The sequence below is a fragment of the Rissa tridactyla genome, chromosome 2, assembly GCF_028500815.1.
Source record: "Rissa tridactyla isolate bRisTri1 chromosome 2, bRisTri1.patW.cur.20221130, whole genome shotgun sequence".
In the NCBI taxonomy this organism is placed as follows: domain Eukaryota; kingdom Metazoa; phylum Chordata; class Aves; order Charadriiformes; family Laridae; genus Rissa; species Rissa tridactyla.
In genome coordinates this window covers 46,243,060-46,268,220 of record NC_071467.1, presented here as the reverse complement: position 1 = coordinate 46,268,220, position 25,161 = coordinate 46,243,060, and the positions used below count along the sequence as shown (strand labels likewise).

General features: G+C 37.2%; 1 protein-coding gene across 4 annotated transcripts in view; it reads right to left on the bottom strand.

The window, feature by feature from the left end:
- The window catches only part of PRKDC (protein kinase, DNA-activated, catalytic subunit), an 85,558-nt gene that overhangs the window by 57,078 nt on the left and 3,319 nt on the right, over window positions 1-25,161 (bottom strand). For 3 of the 4 annotated variants that reach the window (XR_008464831.1, XM_054191228.1, XM_054191229.1), the window contains exons 5-31: window positions 24,952-25,060; window positions 23,560-23,672; window positions 22,795-22,894; window positions 22,196-22,251; window positions 22,073-22,103; window positions 20,918-21,075; window positions 20,548-20,694; window positions 18,184-18,348; window positions 17,215-17,383; window positions 16,107-16,156; window positions 15,362-15,499; window positions 14,926-15,075; window positions 14,364-14,479; window positions 13,477-13,636; window positions 11,850-11,936; window positions 11,355-11,474; window positions 10,832-10,991; window positions 10,291-10,397; window positions 9,148-9,238; window positions 7,618-7,781; window positions 6,792-6,944; window positions 5,444-5,551; window positions 4,413-4,639; window positions 3,889-3,983; window positions 2,791-2,890; window positions 1,495-1,628; window positions 695-949 (exon numbers count right to left, since the gene is read on the bottom strand). Coding sequence is in view for 3 of the 4 variants with exons in the window: in XM_054191228.1 (XP_054047203.1) it covers window positions 695-949; window positions 1,495-1,628; window positions 2,791-2,890; window positions 3,889-3,983; window positions 4,413-4,639; window positions 5,444-5,551; window positions 6,792-6,944; window positions 7,618-7,781; window positions 9,148-9,238; window positions 10,291-10,397; window positions 10,832-10,991; window positions 11,355-11,474; window positions 11,850-11,936; window positions 13,477-13,636; window positions 14,364-14,479; window positions 14,926-15,075; window positions 15,362-15,499; window positions 16,107-16,156; window positions 17,215-17,383; window positions 18,184-18,348; window positions 20,548-20,694; window positions 20,918-21,075; window positions 22,073-22,103; window positions 22,196-22,251; window positions 22,795-22,894; window positions 23,560-23,672; window positions 24,952-25,060 (3,463 nt within the window). In the remaining variant the exon portion in view is untranslated. Of the gene's footprint in view, window positions 1-694; window positions 950-1,494; window positions 1,629-2,790; window positions 2,891-3,888; window positions 3,984-4,412; window positions 4,640-5,443; window positions 5,552-6,791; window positions 6,945-7,617; window positions 7,782-9,147; window positions 9,239-10,290; window positions 10,398-10,831; window positions 10,992-11,354; window positions 11,475-11,849; window positions 11,937-13,476; window positions 13,637-14,363; window positions 14,480-14,925; window positions 15,076-15,361; window positions 15,500-16,106; window positions 16,157-17,214; window positions 17,384-18,183; window positions 18,349-20,547; window positions 20,695-20,917; window positions 21,076-22,067; window positions 22,104-22,195; window positions 22,252-22,794; window positions 22,895-23,559; window positions 23,673-24,951; window positions 25,061-25,161 lie in introns of those variants that run through there. The other variant, XM_054191230.1, reaches the window with a different exon arrangement.

Sequence of the window (25,161 nt, the reverse complement as noted above, 5' to 3'; positions counted from 1 at the left end):
ACATTTTAAATCCCTAGTTTTGAATAATTCAGCCCTATGACAGATGGGCTACCTAGAACTTGTACAAGACTTCATATATGAAGTAACTATCAGTGATAAAAAGCATTTTGTTTAGTCCTGCATGAATAATTAAAAGAACTTTTTAAAAGACCCAATGACTACACAGGTTATTATTATGCACATGACCAAAATTGCAATACAAGGCTTTTGGACCTGATGCAGTTGAAGCATCACGAACTCAAGAAAGGTAACATGTACAGGGCTCAAAATGAAAAGGGGACTTCTTTCATTGCTTTCTAATCATTCCCTCCAGACATTAATAAAGAGCAGGTAAACAGCTTTGGAAGGATTAAAAAACAAAACAAAACAAAAACCCCCCAAAATTATAAATCTATCTCTTAGTAAAAGAAGTTGCTGGTGACTGGATGACAGAGACAGAAATTTAAAGGTATATTTCTAGGACTAAAAGGAAACATTTTAAGATACACTATTAACAATGTACTACTTCATCAAAACACTTCCAGTACAACAAATGTCACTGAAACCTCTGGGAGGGTTTGTAAAATTCATCAACTCTACATTTAAGAAAAAAGCTTAAAGTCCAAGTTAGGAATGCATCTTGGATGGGGGAACTCATCTTGGATGGGCTTTCTGTAACACATGAATGAACATAATGCAACAGTTAATCGCTTACCCAATATTTCATGAGGTTTGACCATTCGCAGCTCAAAGAATGTATTGTAGCAGTCCAGTGCTGCTAAGAACATATCCATCCACCGCATGACAGTCTGTAAACTGAAGGGCTCCTGCATACCACGGAGAGTTGGCTGAGAAAGGATCCCAGACGGACTTTTGGTATCGCTGCCACCTCCTTCAAATTTGTTAATGAGGAAAGAAACATCTCTATTTTTTAGAACATCAGCCAGCCAAGAAGATGGAGGCACGTTTCCTGATAGAAATAAAAACAGACATATAAATTGTCCAGGAAAAAAACAATTCCATCTAGCAAGGAATTAGAGGCAAATGGACCGATATGGATTTGGGCAAACAGACCGCCCAAACGTTGTGTTTTGAACTGGATCTTCTAGCAGAGAAGTTACTGGTTCTGGTCTAGCCTTGATCATACTATTTAAATTACCCACAAGGAAGAGGTCACTTTGTGAGATGCTCCCACTAGTTCCCAGTCAGCAAGCACTGCCTTCATAGCTGGATACAGCAGCAGTTCTCGGCCTGTAAGTTCTCCTTCCTGGCTGGAAGGAAGTTTGCAATAAAACCCTTTTCTATGCCCACAAAATCCCCAAAAACCTCGCAGTTCTCACAATATTTGATTTCCAATACGAACAACTACTCAGTCGCTATTTAACAGCACTGAGTGAACAGACATTTACCACAAAAATAATTTTTCTTGTAATTAATAGTTTGCACAGCAAAGAGAGGGAAGGCATGCACAGTGTTTAGAAAGCAAAGATAATAGTGCATTGTGACTTACAATACCTGGTAATAAAGGAATAAATTCATAGAAAAGCTCCATGGCTTTATGTCGGCATTCTGTCTGAGGTCGTCCGCACTGCACTAAGAGCCACATGACAACGTCCCGAAGACACACTGACTTAGTAGCTGGAAATCCTCTGCACAAAAATATTAGGGATTAACAGTCCTCATGACATCTACCATGACACCATGGTCCTCCAGTTGAAAAAAATGAAATTGTTCCAGAGGCATTATGAATGTCCTTTTACCTATCTAGCCACAACCATCGGCGCTACAAGGAAGAGCTATTTTACAAGCACATCCTGCGCTGCTTTCCTTCTCTCTACTGTACTGTGGATCCCCAGAGCACAGTCTTTGCGGCAAAATTTTAAAAAGGAGAATCAGGTCTCTTTCCTTCTCTTTGTAACACTCAAAGAGACAAAAATGGAGATTTAAGCTTAAAAAAGCCCACATAGTTTTCCCCTGTCCCTAATTATCCAGTTTCGTAATCTACCATAAGCCACAGCAGTGAGCTAACTCCCAGACTCCACTTCCCTGTTTCTTTAGGGTCACAGGACATTTCGGGTCAGAAGTAACCTCAGGAGGTCTCTGGTCCAGCCTCCTGCTCAAAGCAGGCTCAGCTATGCCATCAGACCAGGTGACTCAGAGCTTCATCCAAAATCACAGAATGGTAGGGGCTGGAAGGGACCTCTGGAGATCACTTAGTCCAACCCCACTGCTAAAGCAGGTTCACTTAGAGCAGGCTGCACAGGAACACGTCCAGTCAGATTTTGAACATCTCCAGAGAAGGAGACTGAATACTGAATCCATTCTTGCATATCCAGCCTGACACTGAATCCATTCTTGCTTCTTCCACCTTTTTCACTACCCCTCTTTAATCAATGATCGTCCCACTGCAGCTTGTCCTACTTCTGCTAACAGTACAGCAATAAAAAAAACACACACCCCCCATGCCAAAAAACTTTGGAGGAGTTTCCTCCAAATACTTTGTAACACCAGTGCCAGCCTTATAAACACTGCTGTGAGGGGCACATGCTTTTCTTTCCCTTCTGTCCTTGCCAAACTAAAGCAAGCTCTCTGTTCTGAGGCTCACCACGCTGGAATAAAAAAATGACCATCGCGACCCTTTTTTATCATATGCAGCATTTCTCACCAGTGGTTCAACAGACATACCAGCAGGTGTCTATCAGCAACAGTCACAGGATGAACCCCCCATTCACTCCTAGGTATTAATGGAACTACTTACATTGTTAACCAAAATGTACTATTTAACAAGCAAAAGAATGGCAACTTGCTAACCGTGGTACTCGCCGTTTTCCTTCCTTGTTCAGAGAAGGCGCTTTATGCTTGATTATGCGCTTAAGGTGATTAATAGCATCACAACATTGTTGAGCGGTACCTGTTAGAAAGAGAGAAATCAACATGTATAAATAAATGCTAGTAACTTGGTTAAATGAATGAAGGTATTATCACTATAGAATTGGTGCGAGAGACTTACACACAGGATAATGTCTATCACCTCCACTACTCTGTGTTTCTACAGCAAATTCTTCAAGGCTACAGAACAAGATCATAAAATAGCAGACAGGTCAACATGGCCTGAGCCAACCGTGAGACCTCTGCTATAAAACCGTGTATTCTATTTTCCATGCTCACGCATGGAAACTGTAAAGAAACTGTAAAACTTTCCCACAAGAGTATTTCTTCTAGGGCCACTTCTGTCATATCCTGAACTGTTTCTCTGAAATAAACAAATGTTTGTAACACCAGTTTTTTGCTTTATGTTCTAATTACCATTAATTGATGAAAGTCAGAGCATGGAAAAAAAAGTAGAGAAAAGCAAGTTTACTGAAGAATCATCCTTATTGTGGAAGAGGTGACAGATTCTTCGCACAGCTACATACTGTTGTAGAGAAGAATGACAAGGCAAACAGGAAAGGATACTACAAAATTGTGGAAATCTTCCACAGAACATAAAGAAATGCCAATTTTTCAAGCATTTTGTTTGTTATGAAAGAGCAGACTTCAAGCTTCTCATCAAGCTACATTTTTACAGTGTGTAACTGCAAAATCAGAACTCAAATCAAAAGCACCACTAGCATTTTTAGTTTAACTATAAAACTGTAAATTGTTCTAAGTGTGAAAAGGTTCTTTCTCTTGAGCACAAAATCTTCCACCTTTATATGTTGCAAGGAGTTGATTCAAAGAGTTCCTAACCAGATATCAAATGACCTCTCTAAGAGTAATGAAAAATAAAACTTACTTTGTTGCAAAAGTAAGCACATTTACTTTTCCTCCAGTTATGGATTCAAGGTTTGGTTTAGTTTTTCTTTTTTAATCCAAGATTCAACAAGATGGCTTTTTTCTTCATTTCACAGTTAATTAATTATAGCTTACCTAATGATTTCTCATCTGTATGGGTTAAGGCTAGACTTTCCAGAAATACAACCAATGCTTCAAATACAAACTGTTCCACCAGAGAATTTTCTTCCCTTTAAAAATCAGGAATAAATATGATGAGAAACATGAGCAGAAGAAGCACTGAACGTGAAATGCTAATTAAAAACCAAATTCAAATACTATAGAGATAAACTACACAAAATGTTTGTACGAAAAAAAATACATCCAAACCACTCTAAACGCACAGCAATGAAGATTCACTGACCATGTTTAAAAGGCCTAAGTAACTTCCCATAAACTTGTGATAGAAATTTAAACTTCTACACTCTCCACTTACAGAAAGCCTGAACTACAAAAATATAATTAAAAATTAATAATCTGAGTAACTCAGTTTTACAGCTATTGTATTCATTAATAGAATGAGTGCCAGTGGACGACTATTTGAGTTCTACATTCAATTCTTTTTATGTCCTTGAACCTTTAGTCCAAGTTAGCTACTGTTCTGAGCTCTGTTTGCTCACCTGAATTCCCTGTAGATATTGTTAAAAGCAAGTGCTGCACCCAGTCTCTTGAAAGCACTGGGATGAAGAGCAAGACTATACAACCGTTTAAAAAGAGACTTGGTGTTTGCTGGGCTTTTCTCCTGCTGTCTCGGTGTTGTCTGCTTAATAGACCATTTCAAAAATTCACGTACGCATTGACCACAGAAATCTCTCAATGTGCTGTCAATTGGATCCACTATGCCACTCTGAAATTACACAACATTATTTCATTACAAGAAAGAAAAAAACCCCACCAACACATGGTCTCACTGCGGTTACTAGAGCAGCCTATTTACACAGTATTATTTGTAAGTTAAAAAAATGTACTTTCCCAGAAGCAAGAAAGCCTTGAAATTATTGCTGTCCAAGGGAAAGGGCAGCATTTCCAGCCCTCACAGCACTGGATTATGCCTCAAAGATCTGGATTTCTATTCCCATCTCAGCTACTGAACAGTGTAAAAGCCTTGTGTAAATCACTTCATTTTCCAATGACCCAGTTTCCTCTGCTTTAGAAATGGTGTGGCAACACTGATTTTAATTTATGAAAAGTACTGCAAAACCTCCTGATCTATCTTCCCTCCAGCCACTTCAGGTCAGTGCAAAAGCCAGTTTTAAATTTAAAACTTTTGTGCCTGGTGAAAGCAAATAAGCTTAGAGGAAGATTAAGCACACATCAAAAGAAACTTTCATTGAGAATGGGGGGAGAAATATTATGTATTTCAGTAGTTCCTTGTATACACTGATGATAAAAATAGTGTTTCATTAATCCCATAAGCACCCTAAAGACACTACCTGTGTTTTCAGACTGTCAAAGAAATAGAGAAATCCATCATCAAAATGTCAGTTAGGAAACATTAAAAGATCACAAAATTGATAATCTGCTTTCCTTCTTTCAGACAAATAAGGAGCCATTACATCTGTTTATGTGCTCCTGGTTCTTTCAGTAGTAAAATAATGCTAGTTCAAAAATAAAGTCATATGGCACAGAAAAAAAAAGAATTATGACCTACCAAGATAGCTTCCAGGAACACCACCGTATCTTGACTCTCAAATTTTTTGTTGTTTGTAAACCAGTGAATGAGTTGCATGACTAAAGGCTCATACAACTGTCTTGTTACCTGAAAAGAGCAAAAGCCAACTACATTTCTAGGATTACTATATTTCTATGCTATTTTGCTATTCAAAATATGTAATAACCAAAAAAACCCTCTTATTTCAAAAAAGGTCTATAAAATTAATAATCCGCTTCATATTACATTTCCATATCAAGGATTTAAAAGAAAATTAAAAAATCTGGCTGGCTGCTTTCTATTCAACTGGTCTTAAATGATCTGCAAGCCTACTTTCAGTAAGACCCTCTGAGATAGACAAAAAAAACATTGCATGCTATGGACTGAAATGCCAATATACAGCCAGGGAAACAGGGAAGTTTGGTTTTAAGTTGTATTTTGATCTAAAATCTCTCTTAATCTTTACCATATACATTATTCTAACTTGCTGGATTTCAACAATTCTACCTGTAAGTCAACCTGATCAACTACTGTCATATGGTAACATAAAGGAAAGAACCATTAAATAGACTTGCTTGTAATACAGTGTGTATGCCTGTATGCATTGGTTTGGACCAAGCCAGACATCATTTACCTATGGTTTACATTCAGCCATATGCCAGCAAAAAGGGTTTCACTTAAATTGGTAACGTAGTTTCCTGTATATTTTAACAGAACACAAATCTCTCTGGTCTAAAAATAGAATCTGGACAGCTGGGTCCAAACAGCAGTTTGAAAAGGCACAAGACCTGTCGTTTCAGTGGAGGTGAACCTATGTGTCTATTCTGTTTTGTGTAAAGGAGGAGAAATACCAAGTTCAGATGTTTGAATTAAATATATCATCATTAGGTATCAATGAGGCAGCTACAAATTCTCTCCCAAATGCTTTTCTTGTGGATTGTAGCTTTGAACTCATTCAATACTGACATGATCAATTTCATCTCATATTAACTTATTACAGGAAAAGAAAAATATGGAAATTAAATACAGCAGTAAAGAACAGCTACCACCACAAACTCTTGGAATGGATCTTCAATCTTGAAATCCTCATGTATTTGTACATTCCTCTGAGTTACTCTGAATTACGCTCTATTATTGAAGTCTTTGAAAAGGTCTACATCCCCCCTTCCCTTCCCTCCCCCCTCGCAAAATCCCGAAAAACTATCCCTAAAATAGAATTTCAGCATACAAAAAGGCAACATGTCAGGATAACTTCTAACAGGATAACTTCCACATAAAATTATACATTCATTCCCGAATTTAGATGTATTCTAAACAAGCTAAAACGCTTATAAATGAATCTGTTTACCTGGTCTACGTCACAAGCAAGACGAAGCAGTACTGGAAATATTCGCTTATGTAACTGATACATGGGTGGGGGACCCTGACGTCCTTCTGGCATCTGAGATGCTTTCCCCAACATATATGTGACTATGCTATGTAGCAGCTCGCATGCTGCAACCTGAAATTTAAAAATCCCTTTGGTTATGCATCCATTACTTTCACAGAGAAGACAAAATTGTAGTCAGGAGAGAATGAGTCAAAACAAAGGATGTACTTGAGAAAACATTCCAATCTATGCTAAATCACTGCTCCAGGAACAGATTATGTCCACAGGAAATAATTTACACATGTTCCAACTGGCCTTTGTCCTTGTGTTTTAGTCTCTATCATGGGCAGCCACTATTTAGCTGGAGAAAAATCATCACTGCGTAAGTCACCCATTATCGTGTGTTCAAGGACAACCTCCATTCTGGACCGTCTTTGGATATCAACATCCCAATATAGCAAAGCAGCAAAATATTTGTTTAACTGCTCTGCTGGACCAGGCCCACAAGCTCATGGGCTAGGCACGAGAAGGAGGCCAAACAACACTGAAGATCAATTAGCTTAAAATTTTCATTTCCATGTCAAGTCTAACTCTCAAAGCACAATGGTATCCGATAGAGCTTATAGCAATTTCTGCTCTTCAGTTTTTAAACGCCTAGAATAACCTCATAATGAAAGAGCATCATCAAAGCAGCACATTGCTACCAATGAATTAATTAAAACATGTCTTTCCTAACAAGGAAGATACTATTTTATGCAGTACTTATCAGCTAGCATAAAAAAAGATGCAGAAAAAACATCAATACTTTTGTTTGTCTGTCACTTGCAGAAAGAGCCAGTTCAGTCACACGAGGCAAGAATGAATCCAAGTAGATGACAGGCTTCATATCTGCAAACGGTACAGCAAAGCTAAGGCGCTTCTCAGTGTCCCAGGATACACATTTCTTCATCATGTCTTCTGCAGAGGTAGCTAATGCATTTGAAAAAGACCAGAACAAAAAATAAGCTTTCTATAACAGACATAGAGGAAGTATTTCCATAGTTCAGTCAAAAAATCTGTAACCTTTCAACTTCAGTTAGATTGACATAAAATTTTAACGTTTTATAAATTATTGGATGTTACAAGTACCAGAAGTATGTTAGAAGGCTGGTTTTATTTGCACATCTGAACACACGTTTAGCCGCTACATGGAAAAAATAATCTCAGACATTTCAGGAGACAACCGCAGCAGCCTCCAGTTTCAATACAGGTAAGTTTGGAGACAATTATAAAGATACTGAATCACAGTTATTTAAAATACTTCTTTAAGATGTCCAATAAGACAACCAATAAGGCAACTTTTGTCTTCTACTGTTATAAACAATGCTTGAAGATCAGATCAGACAAGAAGATCCAACATACAGGCTCCTGCAGTTGCACAGAAAACAACTCCATTTATGGCTGCATCCTCCAAGGAAAACTCCCTTCTCTCCCTATAGTCCCGTATCTGTTAATTTGGTGAACAAAGTCTGACCACGCTTTGCATTTAATTTCCAGAGAATAATGCTCCCTTCACACAGTATTTCTGAATAGCAACAGAGAAGTACTTGGCAGAAAGAAAATTGATTGTAAAGGCAGTAAAGGCAAGCGTAAGCACTAAATGAAAGGAACAAAACTTCTATAGGATGAGATTAGTTTTTAGACTGACTAAATTTTGTGCTGAATTTATCCCTTAAATCTTATGGCCAGGTACTTAACGCTATGCTTTTCCATTTTTGTTTTAATTAGATTTTATGATATTTAATAATTAAATTATAAAGCTTATTCACACACTGAACAGTGAAGAGCATAAATTTTTTTTTTTTTTTGAGGAGGCACTCAAATGGAGCTCTACTACCTGGACATACTAAAGGCATGGTGCACCTTAAACTCACAAATGAATAAGTGAACTTGCCAAGACTTGCACAATTGTAGAACATTGTAGTAAAAAGGTGGAAACAAGCACTAAAGAGCTACAAACTGAGGCAAAGTTTTAAAATGGCTTTGCAGACAGAGGGTGAAGGAGGGGAATAAGTAAAACCATAAACAAAGATGTATATAATTTTTTGCCTTTAATGGAAGTTTTCTACACACTTTCTGCATTCTGTTGTAAGTTAGTGAATACTTTGCTCTCCTAAACTCCAGAACTGAAAAAAAGCAATCTTGTTTTAAATGAGCGCAACAAAAAATAGCTTTCCTTAAAAAGCTCATGCATTCTCATAAAGTGAAAGTGATGTTGAGACCTCACTGAAATCAACTTTCAAGAGAGACAGCAGAGGCATGTAAATATTTTTATTTACACTGATAGGGCACTCACCTGTAATTAAGTTGTGGTTGATCTGCCCTCCCAAAGATCCAAGAAGGCGTGCCACTCTAGTCCTTACTGCTTCCAAGGAGGGACTGTCATCCTAAATAATTCAACAGATTTATATTAGTGAAGGAAGAGTTACTATACAGAAATAAGTTGGTTTATATAGTAAATGAAGGGTTTATGGCACTTATTAACGTACGGATGAAGAAGGTAAAATGAAGAACGTGTGGGGAAGAACCACATCAAACAAGAGAACAGTTTTGGTTCAACATGCAGAAGAGGGGAAGACCGGAAAGCATTTTCATCACATTTTAAGGGCTTTCAATTGCTGTTTCTCAAGTAAAGGTTAAAATTTTATCATCACAGGTAACACATACCTACAGAATAACATAATAGTCTGAAAAGTGGAAAGAAATCTGAAGTAAAAATTACTCTTTTTCATTTGGTTTGATCCCAGAACTTAAAGTCTAGATCCTGTACCTATATGTAAGCAGCCAATTGATTTTCATAAGCAGCCTTTATGGGATGTAAAATTTACTTATTGTTTTTTAAAGACCACTAGGTTGGAAAGAGGTTTATATATATATATATATATTTATATATGTATATATGAGAGTAACTATTAGTTTCACGCCTAAAAAAAACGTTTATTCTAAGTCAGTTTGCACACTGGAACATACAAATAAAACTACACTTATTTTGAGCTACTTGAGAAGCCCTAGTCAAAATAATCAGTATGTTTGACATCTAAGACTAGGAACCTATCCACAAGATAATTAAAAAAAAAAAAAAAGGTTACACTTCCACAAAATGGTATTTGCACACGGCACCACTGCTGAGCTGGGACCTGATTTTAGGTGTAGGAGTTAAATTTTTGTTTCCCTAATATATCAGTCTAGCAGTGATGCTGACTCACAGGATTTCTTCGGTTCCCTTTCCCTGCTTCATTCCAATTCTCACCCTAGAATATGACATCTTTCCAGCTGTGCAGACTTAACAGCTTTTCGAGCCACACTGTAGAATGGGATTCATTGAACCGATCTAAAGCAGAAATAACCCTCAGATAAAACGTATATACCCGAAGAAGGAAGAGAAACAGTGCGGATTGATTAAGTGACATTTAACTCTAAAAAGAAACAGTGTTCTTACCAATGAAAAAGTCTTTGCTTTTCTTAAACGCTGTATCACAACTTTATTATATCCCTTCTGGGCTGCTCGAGAAAGTTTCCTTACTTCCCAATTATTCTGGGATTCAGCTGATGAACAAAAAAAACTGTGTATTAATATTAGTACCTGCACCTCATGGACCTATGCATAGTTTCCTTAAAAAAACCCACCCTGGTTTTGCCCATTTTTATTTTTAAGATGTGACAATTATTCTTTCACTTAAAATCTTTATTAAGGAAAATAAGTCTCTATTAGTGAAAACCAAGCTGATTTAAGGATACAGAAGACAAATCACAGAGAAGTGGCATATGAAATGGCTACAATTAGTGACTGTTCAGCAGCAGCAAACAAATTATAGTTTAAGAAAAAGGTAAATTTTGGTGTGTAAGAGAAGTTATATTGTTCCAACCGCAGGAAGCACACAATATAGACGAGAAGTATGTCACATTCGTATCTCTAGATGTAACTACATAAAAATTAGTTTCCTCTCCCTCAAGACTAACAATTTTTTGCCTGTAGGTACCTGTAGATGTAGAGCTTTTCAAATAACCATCAAGAAGAGGCAGAACATCCTTGTAGTAAGGTTGCATTATATGTCTGGGGATGTGAGCTGACCAGTCTTCCAAAGCATCCAGTCCCAGATCAGCCATTGGGGTACAGCTAAGGCCCAGCTTAAATGCGTTCTATGCGTCAAATATAAAACTATCAGTCTTTCATTTTTATTGACTGCGGTTGTTTAAAGGTAAAAAAAAACACCCATATTTGAAAGCTTTCAGCATATAATACATCTTCATTCTTAATAACTTGTCTGCTTAACATCTCACTCAAGATCAGCACAGGAGATATACATTATATTGCAACACAGGCACTAAGAGAGTCAGCTTACTGCAAAAGCACATTCTAACAATTTACTTGTTTATCCAAAAAGTCAAGTCATTTGCATTCTATCTCACTGAAGGCTTGCTCAACAGGATACTAACTTTGCTCCAGAATTTTTGTACATGTTTTAGAAAAAAGAGTGTTAGCTATACCCCGCTTTGACCCACCTGCAGCGCAGGAATATAAGCTTTGATATCAAGCATGATGATGTCATGTGGTAAAGAGAGCAAAAAATTCAGACAGGATGCCAACAACTCATCCTTATACTGTTTCATTTTTGCTGCAACCTAAAATTCAGATAAATAGGTCAAGAATAATCATAAACTTTTTAAGATCTTGATTTAGCTATATCAATATCCATGTAAAACAAACAACTCAAAACCAATACTGGAATCTCATTCACATGCAGATGGTTACCAAAAAGTATTTAATGCACAATTATACAGTTATTTCTTAATTGTACATGAATAGGTGAGCAACAGACCTCTTCTGACATTAAGTAAAAAACAGAAAAAAAAAAGATCTTAAACCTCCACTATGTTGCATAATTCAAAGATCTGGAATATTTCTATTATATATGCAAGATTTGTCAGGAGATAACTTTGACTGAGTCATGTATTTTTATATTCAAACTAAGAAAGATAGCCAGCAAAATCACTTACCTCTTTTCCAAACTTTACAAACAGGGCAAAGCAAGACTTCTTTTCTGGGTCTTCAGAACATTTTCTGAGACTCCTTGGACTGACACCCTACCAAACAGAAAACACAAGACAACAGTATTAAAAAAATGTAGTACACAGTATGAACATGAAGCATAAGTTCAACTCAGAATATATACATCACTGTCCAATATGAAACTGGCATCAGTGAAAACTTGACATGTAGGTTTGCTCTCTTAAAGTTTAATTTTAATAATTAACATTAATACTGTGCCTCGAGGGTCAACTTTTCGGAATACTACCCAAATAAGCAAGATACATAGGACTGAAAAACATCTTTTCAATGGCTTAATTTTCTCCTTGCCCTCTGTCATTGTTTAACGCCAGCCAGCAACTAGGACCACACATCCTCTTGCTTACTCCCCTCAGTTTGGATGGGGGAGAGATTCAGAAGAGTAAAAGTGAGAAAAAACTCATGGGTTCAGATAAAGACAGTTTAATAGCTAGAGCAAACATAATGCATGCATGCAAAGCAAAACAAGGAATTCATTCACTGCTTCCCATCAGCAGGCAGATGTTCAGCCATCTCCAGGAAAGCAGAGCTCCATCACACGTAACTGTTACTTCGGAAGACAAGCACCCTAACTCCGAACCTCCCTCCCTTTCTCCTTCTCCACCCTAGTTTTACTGCTGAGCACAACGTCATATTGTACGGAATATCCCTTTGGTCATTTGGGGTCAGCTGTTCCGTCTGTGTCCCCTCCCAGTTTCTTGTGCGCTCCCAGCCTGCTCACCGGCAGGACGGTACGAGAAGCAGAAAAGGCCCTGATTGTATAACAAACACACAAAACATCAGTGTTTTACCAACACTATTTCTCACCCCAAATCCAAAACATAGCACTATATCAGCTGCTAGTAAGAAAGTCAGCTTCATCCCAGCTGAAACCCTGACATCTCCCATCTAACAAACCATCAAAAAAAAAAAATCCCTAACAGTGGATGTCCATGCGGCAAGAACACTGGCAGAATAAGAAAAGGGCAAGTCACAACAGTCTCTACAGTACAAGCACCTACACCAATGAGTTCCCAGATTTTCTTCATTTGGTGCCGTCAACAGCAGTGGCAGGGACAGTTCTAGGCTCTATGGTGTGCTACACACGTGGGATGGAGCACTGCCACTTTACAATAGCTTCCATGCTGCAAACAGTGCATCCACTAACAGAGCAACCTATTTCCTGTGGAAATCAGTGAGCAGAATACAAGTATACCCCAAAAGTTGAGTAATTAACCCATACGTACCTCTGCTGTTCTGGCTAGATTGTTTCTGATACTCAAGCTGTCTTCTGTACTGTCTGCACTGCAAGAATCCCCAACCCTCTGTTTACTCAGCTCAGGATTTTGGAAAGACCATTACGCATGGATGGTGTCTCTTCAGAAACTTGGCTTCTAGTCTAAATGTTGACTTTCTATGTGCTTATAACTACGGAGGCATAGGATGCTATAAACATTTGAAACAATTTGGTAACAGTTTCGATGATCTATTTTCCATTGCGCATCAAAGACTATATATAAGAACTGCATCATCATTAATGCAACATGTTGCCCTTCCATTGGGAAACAGAGATCTCACCTCAAAATATTTTATTTTCTTGGCAATTTTCATAGTAACAGAAAGCAGCTTGTAGAATCCACTAATAAGAGGTAGTCTCGTTGAATGTATAACAAGCTCATAACCAAAGGAATACACCCAAGGGTTAAAGTATTCAACATGCTTCTCTGGAAGTATCTCTCTAAAACAGATGCACAGAAAACATAAGGAGGGTGGGGGTGGGGAAAGGGAAAAAAAGATAAAAGAAACAAGGAAAAAGAAACTGAATAATTTTTTTTTCCCCTTCAAATTTTCAAGTCAGTACAAAAAAAAAGAAGCATTGCTATAACAGAGCAGCTCCACAGACAGTGAGGGAATAATTACATGCTACCTTCTCACACAAGCATTGGAAGATTCTTATTTTGCTTAACAGTGCAAAGCCATTTCTTCCTCATTACATCTCGTTATTAAATTTATACAAACACACATACTCACATAGCACATTTAATTACCGAGACTGCAGTATTGCTAGGGAAAATCAACTGGACCTCCACAGGCAAACAACGCTGTACCTTTCACTTAATGCCCCATACGACTATGAAGACTGTATTTCTGGTCTCTGAAGCATTTTGTATATATGGCCAGTATAATACTAAAACTTACAACATATACTGAAAGACAATTACACCCAAGTAACAGAATTACTTGTTTCCTGTACTCTTTAGAAGAACTGAGCCGATGAGCTAGGATGTTTTTACCTATGACCCAGATGTCTGAAACACACTTACTGTCTCCCTGCTAATCACATTGTGCATTTTGAAATACAGTACATCATCATAAAGTCAGAAACAGGCACCTTAAGTAAATCTCACTTTAAATTTCTTCCAATAATTTTGTAATTTCCAAACTACATAAAAACATACTAATACCTGCAAAATTCCACCAGATTTATAAAGGCAATAAAGTCTGTTGGCTTCGTTGGCTGAAGGTTTGAAGCAGGGTCAGAAGTAGGACCAACCAAAACACTGTCAGTTTCATTTTCATCCTGAAAATAAATATTGAAGCAAGAACACTGAGCCTGTGACAACACAGAAAGCATTTAGGCCTTCTTTCCAGATAAACAGTCTCCTCCTCTTTTTCTAGGTGCTACTTGCTAGTCGGACATCGACAAATGACTAACTGACACATCAATACTTCAAAGAAATAATATGGGATGCTTGATCATAAGGTAAAAGCCACTAGAAAAACAGAAACCACTAGGTGCCAGAGTAGGCATCACAGAAACTACGAAGTTCTTCTGATTCTAATGTTCCCATCTCCTAACACTGCAATGCAATATCCAGAAACATGAAGTAAAACATTTTGACTAGTATAAACCTTACTTCAAGGATACTACGAGGAGGTATATAAGCATAATGAACACAAAGCAGGGAATGCGATTTTGGTTCCTCTACAACAGCAGAAAGTAACGGACAAGTCATCAGGTCTCACCTGTTCATTAACATCCAGTTTCTGAACAGTCAGGTCCAACTTCTCAATAATCTTCAAAATAGATTTTATAAGTTCATCATACAGCAAGCGATTCAGGGACTGCAGTGGTGAATTTGCAGTAAGAAAGTTTTCATCTTCAAAGCCACATTCCTTTGTAGAAGGAAAAAGTTCACATTTCAAAACACCAATGAGAATTATTTCTTGAATTTACAAACTAAGATTTGAATGATTCTGAGAATTCGGCTTTAGGTGTTCTTCAGCTATGTCAGTCTAAATTCATTCCTGTTTAATTAATTCGTTAAGCACAGATTCCAACCAAATCCAGGAAAAAGCTCTTCTGCAGCATGATATTTGGAAAAAGTCTAGGGTTAGAAAAGCAACGGTAAGACTCAGAATTATTTTTCCTTTTGTATTTCCATGTTAACTATGCTTTTACCTTCATTGTGTCACAATTCAGTAGACTTCTAAAGAGGAACAGATAGTCCTTATATGTTGGTACTTTCCATCTCCCTGTCCCAACCTCTCCAGTTTCACGTGAGTCTTCCGATCCAGAGGTTTCTTTTCCAAAAAAATCCTGAAAGGACACAATATTTTTCAGAAACACTGCGTATGTAACTACCTGATTCAAGCCAAAACACAATGTAAAATTACTTCTGCAGGTAGAAACTGGAAATGTTTAGCTTTCTCATTTTGCCAATCCGAAAAGAGCACAAAACAACCAGCTCCTTTCAAAAATCTCTAAAGCTCTTCTCCTTCCAGTGGTCAGTTATTTGAGAAACTCTATAGTTATCCTGCTGCACAGGATTAAAAAGCTTACAATTGTCCCTTAACACAAACATTCAGTAGAACTTTTAAAGTGTCCAAAATTTGTTAACCTGGAAGAAAGACAGATGACCTTAAGTACAACATACTTTGTTACAGACAACCCAAGCAAACAAGAACTGCAGAGAACAAAAGTCTACTTCATGTTATTTTTTTCATCTAGTACAAGAGGCACATCCTCATTATGCTGAGTAGATGCAGGGACCAGGGACTAACAGCAACTGAGCCACAACTCAAAATAGATGGTGCTGTTTTTGCTTCTTTGGGCCTTCCTCTGTTTACGGGACTAGATCTTCAAAAACTGGAACGTATACTCTAGCAATCTAGATGAAATAAACATGCTTAAACAGTTATTTTACCTTTGAAAATGTGATTGGCTTGGAGAAGATTCTGATTAATCCCTGATGCACTGAAACAAAAAAAAAAAAAAATAATTGCCTGAACAGACTTCAAAAGGCACAGCATCCATATCACTCATTACATTAGCAATTAATTAAATCAGTCTTCTGTTTTCTACATTCTGTCATGATGAGGGAGAGGCAAAAGAACACTTGTTCTTTAAGGACAAATATAGACAAAAGCAGAGCCATAACTACGATGTTTCACAGGGAACCAATTTTGAACTTGCTTCTTACTACTCTTCTCAAGACTGCTTTGACTTTTTCCTGAGTCTGAATGCATTGATGACAAATTGATAATGCCCGTACTGAAAAAGGCAACAACTCCCAGAGACTCTCACAGGCATGGCCTTAGGATCTCCATTCCAGCATGGTGCTTGGGTGCACCACATCCCAAATGGAGAACATGGAAAACAATGAAAATGCCACAGCAATACAGAAAAGCCACTGTAAATAACTGAAAGAAACTAAAAATATTTATTATAATGAAACGTCAGCATGCTGGAAGCTACTAGAATTGTCAGTTACGCATCCATTATTACATTTGCAGGACTGTATCTGACTAACCGCATATTTGGAATTTTCATTTTTACTATGTACAAACTCCAGATAAATAAAATTAAAAAGATTGCCAAATAAAAAGATGGCCTTTCTAATAGAAATGACACTCACCCTACTTTCTGTAATATTTGTACGGGTAACTGAACTGATTTTTATACAGTTTTCTGTGAAATCCCCTACTCCCCATATTCCTTCAAAGCAGGAACATAAGTCTTACATTTAAACAGATTAACACAAAAATATATTCTCCTGCCCTTGATGATAACCACTCTGTCATCTGTTGTAAAATATACTCCTTAAGTGTTTTAACAATGGATATTGAATAACAACACAATGAGAACCCTAAACGTCCGTTATTAGAGGATGGAAAAAGCTTCATTTTTGATCCCAAATGGCTATTCCACGAATCTTTCTTAGAACCAGTTAATAAATTTAAAGAAAAAAAAAAATCCAAACCAAAAAAACCAAACCCCCTCAAAAACCACAACAAAGTTCATATCAGACTCACCCACAGTGCTAATAAAACTCCAGAGAACTGGACCTTTTCCTGAGAGGGCTAGGAATACCTTTATTATAGATCTACAACAGACTAACTGCATTTTTTCACTGTATTGTGGAAAGCTATTGATCTGTAGCACAACTAGATGTTCAAGAACTGGGGTGTACACTTCAGGAATCTAGAAGAAATAAAACCAAAACACTCATCATGCAGGGATAATGATTATAACTCAGTATCAATGTGAAGAATTATGCTAAATTATTTCAGCAAGATGCTTTGTTACAAGAGTTTACACCATGACCTGCTCTGAGAACAGTAAGACTTAGCACATGAATTTATCTTAGATATAAAAAAACCCCAAAACAAAACCAAACAAACAGAATACGAAAGTTTCCTGGAACACATTATGGAAAGTAGCTCCTGAATAGATTAGTGCTTCAGTGGAACCAGTCTTAAGCTTATTAGAAAAGCACCAATTGAATTAAACAATAATAACACAGCAGTATAATCCGTATATTCGCACATAATAATTCACATAGTAATAACACAGCAGTATAATCCGACAGCAAAGGAAAATAAAAGTAGGAGCCTCAGGGAACAAGCTAAGTATCAGTACCAGAAAAAAAAGCAGCAATAGAGTGGTATAAATCACGTAAAGACAAGGGTAAGGCTAGGTCCAAATAAATAGCTTCGCCTAAAATAAATAAAATCCTATTCCCGTTTGGCTATCGTGGTTTTCATTACAATGCACTGTAGTATTTTATTCAGTATATTCTGTGTATTGTCTTTATTCAAATAAAATCCAATAAAGTATTCTCCTGATATTCTTCCCGTCCCCTAGGAGATAAATGTCATCGTATTTCAGATAAAGAAATACCTTCTATCATAGGTAAGTTTGGAGCTACTACCTCCTAACATATCTGTAGCTGCATAAAAAAAAAACCCAAACATGACTGGTACTTTAAATACTCTACTTACTGTATCTATATGGAATATCACACTTGCAATGGACTGGAGGAAACTTGGTAGCTGGTACAGATGGTCATCCATTGTTTCTGCTTCTGTGAGGTACATTTGCTTACAACGCTGAAGGAGCTCAACATACATGTCGTCAACATCCTTAGAATGTATAGCTTTACAGGGCTTACAGAGAAAAAATAAAATACTGATTTAGCAGCTTTGTACAGTCAAGCAAACACATTCTGTAGCGCTAAAACCCAGCCAAGTCTTCACTGAATCATAATAAGAATAATCTTTTATAATTTTTTAAATTTTGCCAGGAACTCAATACATCTGAACGAACTAAGTAAGTATTCTACTTGCTACACGTACGAGAAACATGGTACCTGCAATGAACTAAAACAATAGTTCACTGACGCAGTGTAATTTACTGTAAGAATACTTGAACTTTCAGTGGCACGATTTCAAATTCAGCCTGAAAAGCATGGAGTTTGGCTGTAAGTATCACTGTAAATATCTTAAATATGGCATTATGGTTGCTAATACTCACTCATATTTTGACCTAGCTGCATTAAGTTAGTAAGTGGCTTACCTTAATTTTTGGCTAAAGGGTTAGGATTAAACCTTAATGGTTTAACCAATTATCATTCACAGGCTACTACTATTTAACATTTAACCCAGCAGCCCAAATTCTGAACTTTTATTGTGCTGGGATCTCTCGAAACAGAGGATAAAGACTACTCCTAAACTAATGAACAAGCAGAAAGCATCCCAAACAGTACTAGACAGTAGGTAATAATACATACAGGTTTCTATAGAACGATTTGTAAATCACAGTATTTAGCATGATCTAGGATAAAAAGCACTCTTCGTGGTAAAGGAAACATGTCACAGGCAAGAACTCTAGAAGGGAACTGACCATGGAGAAAGAATGGACTGATTTAGATAACGACAGAATGATAGTTAGGCTAAAGGTTGAATCTAATATGCCTAAAAACATACTGACAAAATTAAGACTAACCATTTATCATTTGTAGAACTGCAAGTATTACATTAAAATTATGTTAGTGATTAGACAGTAAAAGAAATATTCTGCCTTGAAACTAAATCAATTAGTGATCCTGTGTTCCAGCTAAGGTCTCTATTTGCAGCAGCAGCAAGACTCTGCTTCCTCACAACCTAGCATCTGATGCTTGGACAAGATTTATTCTAAACAGGCTAAAAACTATTAGTGTGTCTTAACATATTAAAGATTTATAGGCATTGGAGCATTAAGATCCCCTTTTCCTATTATAATTTGCAGTATTATCCTATGTGTGTATCTACATTATGGAATTTTAATTAATTCTTGTGTTCCACAACAGATATTTTTAACAAGGTTCTCTCAGAAATTTGAAATACTTCATTTTTTCTGGAAACGATACCTTTAACTCAATTCCTTTCTAGCTCATATCATAGAAGAGGAAGACTAGGTTTCAACAAAGCATATTGAAAATTCTACAAAACAAATGCGCTCTGCTCAAAAGGTAGCAAAATGGAAAAAATTCAGCTAGCAATCAGCTATTCTACCACATTTCCTAATCTTCTCTAAAGAACCTTTATTTAACCTAATCTTTGCTTTGAGAGAGGCAAAAAAAAAAAAAAAAAAAAAAAAGGAACATCTCGCGTTCTGTTATATAAAGGTTTGGGTACCACCATCAAGCACATAGGTTGCAGATACATAAACACGACCCTTTCTTTATATAACGTTATTGTTATATTCCAAAAATATATGACAAAAATCAGAAGCTGGTTCTTAATGGTGCTTCCTGACAAACATACCTGCTCTCCACATATATATATAAGCATGGTTTTGTTTTGTTTGTTTGTTTGTTTTAATTTGCACTTGTTTCACAAATTACCTCCTAGTGTCCTGCAGTCAGCAGTGCATTTTGGCTGTTCTGCTTGAGATTCCTGCTCTGTAGGAAACATACCTGAACTGCTTCCACAACAGACATGGCCTGGATTCTACCTTCTAAATGCAGACAGAGCTAACAAGGTATTGTCTGTACCTAAGCAATTAAGCACATCCTTAAGCTTTGTGACAGCTGTATACAAAGCCCCTGGTTTTCCACTTCAGAACTAGTGCACAAGCAGAAGTAACTACAATCATCAATTCTGCAAATGCTCCCACTAAATTCAGTATGCATTTTAATAATTTCAACCACAATGTATTTTACAGTGTAGCTAATTAAGTTCAACACTTGATCTAGAAACAGAAGCATTCCCTATAGAGCAAGCTATGTAAAATTGTAAAATGAGTGGTATATGAATTCTAGCTTTAAATACTTTTTAGGATTCTAAAGCTTTAAGGCTTTGTCAGAGTAAGTTTCTTGCACATACTGCTGCAAAAAGCCCATATCCGCGAATGGCAATGGACAGCTTTTTGCTGCTCGAATCCATTCTTCGGATGATTCCATAGAACTGCTCCATGAAGAACTGCAACTTGCTCTTGTGTAGCTCCGCATCCTTAGCTACCATTAAAGAAATCTGTAAAGAAGATACAAAAATTTCAGCATTTCCAGAAACATGAAAAAAGCCACAAAAAATTACAGTAAGTCTTCAAAGATACCTAGCTTGTAATACGAAGCACTTCAAACAAAATAATTATTTATTAAACAGATTCACTGAACTTCCAAGCACCAAGTATACTCACTATTACAAGAAATTTGACTTTGCTTTAGTCTCAGAGATCCCACTGAAGTTACAATACCTGCTTAAGGAATGAATCTAGTGCAGCATGACTGGCTTTCTTCAGCTCTTGATTTGCATGGCCACACCATTTACACATTGCTTCAAAGAGCGAGACATAGTTGTCCAGGAGTAAGGTACCAAACTGAGCAGCATGCTGGCTAAACAACTGTAAACCAGCTGCAATTTAAAAACAATTCTCATTAGAATCCAGACTTATATTCCACCTTCCAAAACCAGACCAGACTATAAAAGCACACATTAAGACTTTAGGTAAGCATATGCACCATGACTGGAGGGTACAAAATGTTTTCTTCTAGCCATTACAGTATCAGTATCGAATTATTAAGAACTTATGCACAAAAACAACTCTTCAAAATCCTCTTTTTTAATGTAGACCATCATGGAAAACACAGCTGTGTTCTGAAGTAATTTATATTAACAGTGAATAAGAAATGGAGTCTACTGGTTACTAGTAATAATACTTGATCACACATTTCACAAGGATTAGGTTTCTGTGGTCAGGACATATGCCCAAGTCCCCTCCTCCACCAAACTGCAATGCAGACAAATAAAAAGCTCAGAACATAGGTAATTTCACAAACCCAGACATAAGCATAAATGAAATTTCAAGATCCCGCATGATTTTTTTGGCAGACATCTTTAAACAGGGCTTTCCCCTTCACAGTTCCCCCTACCCAAGCCTTGCATTTTTGCAATTTGTGCATAAGCCACTCGCATTTCACAGGCCAATTTCTCGTTCTCTTCATGAACCTAATTTGTTCAAAATTTCCTCCCCCTTCTTCCAGTGAAATTCCCCTTCTCTTTCTATTTTTTGCCTTTAACACAATCCGCCATCTTCTCTTTTATCTTAATTTGCTACATTCCTCATATTTCTACTCCTACCACGATTCCCTTCTCATACCAGGGTTTTGTACTACTCCAGAGAGGCAAATGGCATCAAGTGCAATGCTACTGTTCATAAGCTGATTAGACCTTGCCTAGTTTAACCGAATACATGCTTAATTCTTTAGAGTCCAACTTAAAGTACACCAGTTTTGTCCAATCAGCTTAGAAGACCAAAGACAGCCCGTAGAGAATAAACAACTCCAGACAAAAGACACCATTGTATGTGTGGTATCCACCTCAGCAAAACTGAAATAATTTACAACCTTACCTAGATGTACTGCATATCGCTTCTGATCAACCTGTAACATCAGAAAAAGGTTTGTCATATGTGATGTATTCTTCATCAGGGCTAATTCATTTACACAGAACAATTAACACGTGTCAGATTTACCTGTGGGTTGATTGCCTTCATTGCAAAATCAAAAATCTCCTTTGCAGTCTGAGGATCTGTGAAACAATCCAATAATGAGTATTTCACTATTGACACCCAAGAAGTAAAGTGAAGAACAAAGATATTTTTACCCAAAGCTTGGTATGAAGAAGCAATATTGGAAAGCCTTACATGTCTCATTTTAAGAGGCAGAGATGCTTTTTCCTGAAATACTCTTAAATTTGAAAAAAAATTGTACATCTATAATCACTGATTTTTCTGAACGCCCGTGTTTTAACAGACATGTCTCTTCTAAGGGAAACACAGCTCCATATAAACCGCATTCCAGCTTCAATGTGGCTCTCGCAGCTGCCCAATCTCTGGTTAGGAAATAGCACTTCAAACATTTATGTACAGAAACACACCGATGAAGCCACTCCAAACAAAGACAGTCTACAAGGACCATGTAGCTGGATAGGCCTTATTTCTGCATAAACCATCTACCAGTGGGGAAATTTTCATTCTGAATTCACAGCGAGAAATGGTACTGCTTGCTGGCTGCGTAATAATTAAAATATATCAAATTGTATAACTGTCTTTCACATAGAAAAAGAACATACCTTCGTCCACAGACTTGGTAAAGTTGTACATGAGTGCAGCCAGTCCCCTCAGACATCCTGCCACAACAGGTAGCTTGGGTACCCTTGTAGACGATGTCATCTAAAAAAAGTTGGAATTGAAAAAAGTATTATGCTCAAGCTAAGACAAAGTCACACCAAGGCTTCCCAGTTCCTAGAAGTGTAGGTAAAATAACATATTCCAACTTAATGCAGTTATATCAGCACCCGCCTCTGTGAACACAAGTCCCCAGAAACATCTACTCAGAAGTTTCATATAATTTGGGAGGGATTTAAGAAATCCTTTGAAAAGCATAAAACATGCTCCACCAAGACCAACGATAGCAAAACTTAGATAGCACATGCTAATGTCTTAAAAGTGCAGAATATAGGAAAGCAAAGTTCATTGGAACTGTTAGCTGAAGAGCAAGGATTTTGCAGCTAGTAGAGACGAAATCAGAAACTACCAGTGCACGGCCATATAACTTTTCTTGGGTGCTACTGCAATGGTCATAACGTGCCATCTTTTCTCACAGCAAATTGGTTAATTCACTGTCACTGATGGCCTTGAATTTTTACTTTGAAAACTTCTCAGAACCAGAGAACACAAACTTTAAGAGTCCTTAAGGAAGCATTTATGATCGTCCAGTTAAATCCCTACACATGGTACTAGTTACAACAGTATTCCAACATACAGCACTACACACATCAAAGGGGAAAAAAAAACACAAAGCAACGCAAGAGTTGGAAAAGAAATTCCAATCATACCTGTGTTTTAAGCTCTCCCAAATAAGCTCGGAATAGTTTTTCAGAGTTGTTAATCATGTCGCTAGGCTGGACCTCTCCCAAAACTCCCAGAAGCTCATAAATCTTCTCCAGTACTAGGAAGTAATTTAATATTATTAAATATTAATTACTGAAACCATTACTTTGATATTTCCATTGCTATTCCTATGTAACTTGCAACCATGCAAACCCATCCCTGATGGATTAATTTTAATTGGCGATTAACATGTGGGAAAGAAAGCCCTTTATCACGTACATACATATATATCTCTATATACTATAATGTGATATGCATCCTCCTCTCACATTATTAAGTTAAATACGTTTACTCTTTTTAAACATGACTTAGAAAACTGAATTAATAAAGACCATATCCACTGAGGAAGCATTTACCACTAATCCAAGTTTGCTGTTGGCCTTGAGGTTATGCTGGGTCTTTTAAACACCATCAGGGTTAAGGTCAACAGCTAGCAGAAGTTTCTAAGCTTGAGTTCAGACTAAAGAGTTCTACGCAGGCACAGCAAGTTTTGTGAGGACTACACCTGCCAAGTGAAGATTTCAGCTGGAACTAGCCAAGACGATCAAACTAGAGCTCATATCAGTATGCTTAACATCACAAATAACATAATCAGGCAAAGCAGGAACCAATGAGCTCACATTAGGCACGACCAATGCAGGAATTAACGTACTAAAACTGCAGCTCTGAGGACAAAACTGGCCGGGGTTGGAATAAGCTTACAAAGAGCTTTAGGAACTGAGCTGGGGTTTACAGGAATTTTGGCAGGGACTGGCAGTCTCTGCTTTTGATAAGAGCACCCACTGGAGGGACTAGGAGTACTTTTAAGGGCCCAAAGCTGGGGGGGGGGCGGGGGGTGTGAGTGTATAGTTATAAAACAGGCATAAGAGTAACTTCAAAGGTTCAGCTAGACCAGGCTAGCACTGAAGCTGGAAAAAAAATAATAATCTAAGAGTCTAGCAAAGTTAAATTGGTTAACAACAAGAAAGCTTCAATTACTTTCAGGACTTAGGCATTCAGGGACTAATAATAGCAGATTAGACATACAAATACTCTTACGTTGGGAATCCTAAACCAGACCTACGCTTAAATTGTGGATGAACTGCCGCCACTAAATTCAAGTACACGATTTCTCCTACATGTTAGCTCATACGCATACTCAAGTCTGCTAAGAAACAGCTAACTGCATGACCATGATTGGAAGACCTGAACAAATTTTACGTGCTCAAAACATGACAGCTACCATTTTTAAACAGATTTGCCATAGGAATAACAACTATACATTTCCATGGGGTATAATCCAACAAAAACTGAGTGTAAATAAAACAAAGGACATTGACAGAAAAAGTAAAGCCTACCTGTATCAGAAACTTTACTTTTTGTGGCAAGCTCCCCATAAAATTTATTAAATATCTCCCCAACTTTCATTTCTTCCATCAGACAGGAACGTCGTAAACTTTGGAGCAACTAAGATAGATTAAAAAAAAAAGAAAACTTAGGAAAATCATTAATATCACTACCCCAAACCTAACCAGTCTAAATAAAAATCACAGTTCATATGTGTAACT